The sequence below is a fragment of the Halyomorpha halys genome, unplaced genomic scaffold (assembly GCF_000696795.3).
Source record: "Halyomorpha halys isolate HHAL.00 unplaced genomic scaffold, Hhal_1.1 Scaffold25.1, whole genome shotgun sequence".
In the NCBI taxonomy this organism is placed as follows: domain Eukaryota; kingdom Metazoa; phylum Arthropoda; class Insecta; order Hemiptera; family Pentatomidae; genus Halyomorpha; species Halyomorpha halys.
The window spans coordinates 44174-51003 of NW_027107314.1; the positions used below are offsets into that span (position 1 = coordinate 44174).

The window sequence follows — 6830 nt, forward strand, 5'->3', positions numbered from 1 at the left end:
AATGAATATTCTTTCCCTGTAGCGCCTGAGTACTAATACTATTTTGCTTTTGGACAGGTACCCATGTCCGACTCAAATGGGCGTTGTCGTGTGTTGTGACAATATTATCATAATTACCACTCGCGTGACTTTCGCCGGGGCTTATCGAGGCTTTCCCTTGTTCCGCTCTTATCATAACTGTTCATTAGCGCTTCAAAAGGTAGCTTCGCTTAATGAATTTAACTCTAATTTCGCCTTAAATTGTGTCGTATTTTGTCAAATTTATCACAATTTCAGTTGTGTTATTACGTTTATCCAAAGTCTTCCATATCCCATGTAAAGTTATTACTGTTATACTTAAAATACTATTATGCTATAATTAGAGGCAAAAACGTTTATTAGATAATAATAGAAAAATTCCAAAACAAAACTTTTATTTTCTCAAACAGTATTCGATAATTAACCAAATCAGGTATCGTCTGGACAGAAAGAGAATAATATTGTCATCTATGCATGATAAGTAAAAGGCAAGGTTAAGGGAGAGGTAGGGCCCCAAGCGATATGTTTTTAGCAAGGAAAACCAAATCCTACTCCGGAAAGATAGACAATTATTAAAAAATTAAACAAAAATATAAACAAATGATCTCTCTTACAGAGGGAACAATTACCTCACATCTCCATTACCTTTCTCGGATTGATTCAGGGCCGCTCGAATTACTGCTGGCTTTTCATTATCACAAGATTATCGGGAACAGATAGCATGCGAGGAGACGAACTTCTGATTTTGACTGGTTCTGCTAGAGCGCTCTGGTGTATATTTTTCATCATCTTGTGATATGCAGATTTTTTCTCTGCCGGACGAAGGCGATCACACTGTGCTTGGTTGGGAACTCTTAGCTGGACCCCAGAAGTAGTTCTTACTGTCTTGTGGTCTCTGGGTCCAATGTCTTTAACGTCAGCTGAAAGTTTGCAGGATCCCTGAGTCGGTAGGCGTCCTAGGCAATTTTGATTTTTGCACATATGATCAACTTAGGTGGAACGCGGAGCAAGCTGTGGTGTTTAGTGTTGTTTTCCTTGCTTCGCGCTTTTACTTTAGATAGAAGGGTACGTACCACTAACCTTCACTGTTTCTTCCCTTAAAGAATCGTAGAACTGGAGCTAAGCGTCTTTGAAAAACGCGTCTTCAGCACCAATGGAAATAGTGAGCACCTCATGCTCATTACAGACATCCCTGAACTCAGCCTTTGTCCAGCCTCGCCTCGTTGCCATCAACGTCGTTAAGGGTTTTTGTTTCAATTTTAAAAATACCAATAATATTTCGTTTCACACCTCGCATTCGTTTTTCCGAAACGGGCGGGCGAGAAGTAATGCCCTCTTCTGAAGATCCGGTTTTAGGCATAATATTTATTGATAACATGCGAAGAGTCCACATAAGAGCTTGAGAGAGAGAGAGAGAGAGAGAGAAATAAAAATCTGACAGTGAAATTGATAACCAACTAATGGGAGAAGAATAAGAAGTTCACCTATTTTTGAGCACCTATGATTGACAAACAAATTTGATTAACATAAATATGAAGCCGTGGAATTATATATATTGTATGTGTTATAAGGTAAAACTGAATAGCAGCAATATTTTAACAAGAAAGAGTGATAAAACCTCCGCAAAAGAACCAATTAGAGTAACGATATCGAGCGTAAGAAAGGGTAATAATGTTTGTTCAAGTTACCGTTGCTAGAAGACAGGTTAGTTCTACCTCTTTGGAATGGCGTAGTGAAGGTGGGAGCACATTCCATAGATAACCCAGTTCAAGAATTTCAAAAACCGTTGTAGGTATTCCTTATGACCTGTCAGGTTATGGAATGTTGATGAAATATTAAATTAATAAAGTTAATTTAGATTGATTTTATGCAAATACTTGTAATTAAATTTATAAACTGTGATTTGAAATAGGCGTAAGGCATTTCGGCATTAATTGAAGTTAATTAGCTAATATCTGTTTCTAAAGCATGATACACACTTGAATACTTCCATAATAAAACAGAACTATGTGCTACATTAACGAAATTTGTCCACTTGAACAATTGAACTTTGAGATTAATTTGAAGTTACGAGCTAAGTTGTTAACAATGTATTGTCTTTCGACGATAAAACACCAACCAAGTTTTAATGAAATTAAACACAGTATAAATGTACATAAATTTGTGCTATGTTATAGCGTGAAATACTATTCTTACATAATGTTGTTATTCATTATGAATAGTTAATTATGAACTTGACACATACTACGTAATTAATCGTGACCAAAATGGCTACTGAAATGGCTTTTCTCTTGTTCGGGCTAATACATTGTAGATAATGTTTTGAATACAATATTATTTTATCAGATAGTAATTTTGAAATTAGGAAAAATGAGTAAGATTGTTTTAATTTATCCGGCCCGATTGAATCATTTTGTATGAGGTGTATCTATTGTTTAGGGCAAGACGCTACTTTACTTTAGAATGTGCTGGTTGGGTTATTATGAGTGAAGTTTATGTAAGAAATTAAATTAAAAGAAAATTGAGTTCAAGTGAAAGAAAATGATTAAACAATTTACATGGCTATAGAGAGTGGAAAAGAGAAAACATTACTGGAATCTATTGTATAATTTCTATGGTTATAAGGTGATAGCCCAAAGAGAAAACATTGCTGGAATCTATTGTATAATTTCTATGGTTATAAGGTGATAGCCCAAAGAGAAAACATTGCTGGAATCTATTGTATAATTTCTATGGTTATAAGGTGATAGCCCAAAGAGAAAACATTGCTGGAATCTATTGTATAATTTCTATGGTTATAAGGTGATAGCCCAAAGGAAAATTTGTAATAAATTAGTAATAAAGATGTGCCTTAGGTGCATGGTAAGGCGCATCTTCTCTCTCATTATGCTTCTCTTTCCTATCCTTTATCAAACGGACCATTCTTATTTCATTTGTATTTCTTTTTCATTTAAACAATTATTTTTTTAAAAATAATCATTGATTCTTGGCTAGCTTACTTGTTGAACGATTTATTTCGTCTGACAAAACAGAACTACTATTCTGGATATAGTTATTTTATTCAACCCAAAAAATTATCTAAATTTTTAAATTGTTTATTTAACTAAAAACAATTACAAGAATAACGAATACATTTTCTTACTATTATTTATTCTAATGTTAATATTTTTGTTCTGAAATATTGTTAACAATTTCTTATTACTTTCCAGCTCGGAGAGAAGGGCTCTGGAACGAGATCGAGAGGACCTGTGCAAGACTTCCTCAAGTTACGAGACCAATGCCTAGCCTCCGGTACCCTTTTCGAAGACCCGGAGTTCCCTCCGAGGCACTCCAGTCTCTACTACAGCGAACCACAGACAAGAAACTTCGAGTGGAAGAGACCTATCGTACGTATCAAACTCTCTTAATTTTAATCCTTTTTCATAAGTTGGTATTTCTATAAACAACATTCTATTTGCATAAACAACATAACAATAGAATTACCTTTAATTTTATCTTCCATCTCTTTTACCTCCCCCCCCCAAAAAAAAACTTAGATCTATCTAGTAATAAATATATCCATTTATATTATTTATGGTTTTATCACGTTAAATTTCATTTTCAAATGAGGCTTCAAGAGGTATGATGCCTTTAAAACAAGTTTAGTCAAAATTCGGAGTTGAATTTAAAAAGCTGCATTTTCTGAGTAAACTACATTCGTCTGTCGAGACTCCAATTGACACTGTGAGGTACACTATACCAGAAGACCTGACTGGGTACTAGCCGCAGATCCTTGCGATACGAGAAAAGGAGGAAAGATCCAGATAAGGCAAAGTGATATAAAAGACAACATGCATTTCGAAAAATAGTGTAAGAATGTACTGATCCGCTACGAATGTTGTTACGCACTGCTTCCTAAGGAAGAGAATTCCGTCCGGTGCAAATTCGCACTGAGGTGTTCCAATTTTACTGAGTCAAATCTCTGGGCTATTAAACGCTATCGAGAGATACGTGTAAGACATTGCTTTAAATGGGTCAGAAAATTCTATTGTAATCTTTATTAATTTAAATGATTCGTTTATAAAAATTACAATATCTTATATAGTTGTTACGTGTGTGAAATTAAATTATATTCAAGGAATAGTACAAATATTAATATACAATTTTAGTGGCTGTAGTAGTTTTAGTATAAACGGCGTGGCTCTACGACCTTTAAGTGTAATATGATTAATTAATAAATTATTGTAGACATTTTTGTTTTATTAATAGTGCTTTCTCAGAAATCTTCTGGAACTGTCAATACCTTTCTTATTTTTTTAAGAAAAAAAAGAGTATTCAGTTTGATATCAAGTTCCTTAGAAATTGTGGCATTTAAAACTTAATGATAATTTTTTAATCCTATTTAATTTTTTTATTATCTTTTTCATTTTAATTTTATTGTTTTATTTTTATTTTTAATTAAATGCATTGAGTGATTAATTAATGCAAACATAAACAGAACAGATTAAATAGGTTATCTTTGAGTAATCTCTAAATATTATAAGCATAATCTGATTTATTATTTTGTTAACGCAGTTACAGATGCTAAATTAATACTAATATTACAGCAGAAATGAATATTAGTAATTTAAGATTTATTAAATACTAATATTTTGAAATAGTCTGTTTAAATTTCAAAATAAATGAATACATAGTATTTCTTATTCATATAGGTATCGTCGATGAATCTGGAATATTTGCATTCTTGGTTATCACCATTTGTTTGTATACTATGCTCATTGTAAATTGCAAGAAAAAATATTAAAAATAAAATCAAGAAATCAGATTAGTATATGCATTTGTTTTATTATTACTTCTACTAAAGAAAGGTATATCGTTACTTTACTTTAATAGTCAGATGGTTATTTGACAAAAGAATTTTTTTTTTTTTTTGCATTTGACGTATTCCTTACGTATCACTGTAGGCTGGAGTAACTTTGTGGTAGCCCTATTAGCTTTGGGACGCTTTCTGAAGGATGATCCGAGAAAAGAAAGTAACCCAAGTTTACGGTACTATCTTTGGAATACATACAATTCAAAATAAAATCGAATTTTTTTTTTTTTTATGAATTGTGACGCAAAGCAGTGACATTATATTTTAGATTTGTTTAATTCAAAATTTGCATTAATTTACCATCCGGAAAACGGTCCTATTTTGGTTGTTCTAGCGTTCATGTATTTGTGTATATTTTTTTTGTATTTCAAACCTGGGCCCTGTTTCATAATAAAGTACAAATAATACTATTAGTCTTGTCGATTTAACTTAATACAATTACTCTGACTTTTACAATAGTAACTTCTACTTTAGTACTTTTTAACTCCTGTAATATCACTAATAGTCCTCCCTATTATGAAAAATAATTAGTTAACGCATTGTTTCTATACTTGTATTTTTAACTAATACTGTTAGCTTTTATTAGGAAGCAGGGCCCTGGTAGTTCTTTGGCCCTCGAACCAGCCTTCTCCAATCCTGCCTGTCTTGGGCTACTGCTTTCTATTTTTCTGCATGCCGCTCTTTCGCATCTTTGGTGATTCTGTCTGTCCATCGGGTTTTTGGCCTCTCGCCTGGTCTTTTGCCAACTTTACTGGCATTAATTGTTGTATAAAAGCATCCTGATGGATTGCTTCGACCCACATATCCCACTCATCTTAACCTGCTTGCCTTCTTTCTATGAGATATTGTCAAACATTTCTCTGTAAACAGCTCACTGTTAGTTCTTTTCCTCTTTGTATTAAGGCTCTGATCTCAGATTGCTCCTGTAATTTTATAGAGGTCTTTCCGTTCAAATCTCTCGATTCTGCTTTCTAGTCTGGTTTTATATCAGAGCTGGTTTTATCGTGGCATTTTACACCCTTAGCTTCAGATTTTTCGGGATTTCAGTATTTATGACAAAGAGTAGAAGGCTTTGCTTGCGCTTGTAATATGCTGGTATATCTCAGTCCCTTGATCCTTTATTGAATTTATTGTGGAGCCAAGATATTTGTAACTACCTACTTTCGGAAACTATGTGCAGTCCACGCAGACCGTGTCTTTAGGGTGGATTTTTCGGCTTACAATCATTTATTTTATCTTATCTTAATTTACTTGTAGGCAAAATTTCCTCTTCTTCTCTTATTAGAGTTTTTCTATGTCATCTTGGTTACTTCCTAGGATCGCAGTTTCATTCGCGTTCACCAGGATTTTATGTTTCATTACGACGTGAATCCCACCACTTTCGCATGATGTTCTTCTGATCACTTTTTCAATAGCTAAGTTGAACATCATTAGAGTTCTACCAATTGGCATTAGAGTGCTATCATTAGATAGTTTCTCTACACACCTGTAATACTCCTTATTAACTGAGATGAAGTTTACTAAATGTTTTGACTTCAAAGGCTTTAGATTCTTCTCCTTGTTTCAGGACTGTGCGTTTAGGATCATTGGTAAACGCTTTTGTCAGTCTTACCAACATGTGTGTATATTCACATATTTAAAAAAATAAATAAATCTTTACCGCTACAACCCAAATAGGATGAGAGATGCAATACTTTGTAAGGGAGTACTGTTACTATGCTAACAGTTGTGCTAGGAGGTGATTTGGTCATAGTCACGCATGTCCGACAAATTTTTAGCCAATTAAGTGATCGCTTTATGAGGCTGAGTGAACTCCGGAAGTCTCCCAAACCCACAGGACTGACTCATGGCTACAGTGAAACAGAAAATAATTATCTGCCACCGCCGAATTCGAACCTCAGTCCTTGGTATATATATTCCTTGAACTAACTAACTATATATATATATATATATATATATA

The 6830-nt window shown here is 33.6% G+C and overlaps 1 protein-coding gene across 1 annotated transcript in view; it reads left to right on the forward strand.

Annotated features, from left to right (window-relative positions):
- Positions 1–3227: 3227 nt before the first annotated feature.
- The window catches only part of CalpA (calpain-A), a gene marked incomplete at its 5' end in the record, with an annotated part of 21833 nt that continues 18230 nt past the window's right edge, over positions 3228–6830 (forward strand). Inside the window, 1 exon segment of the mRNA XM_014424322.3 lies at positions 3228–3404. Coding sequence (XP_014279808.3) covers positions 3228–3404 — 177 coding nt within the window.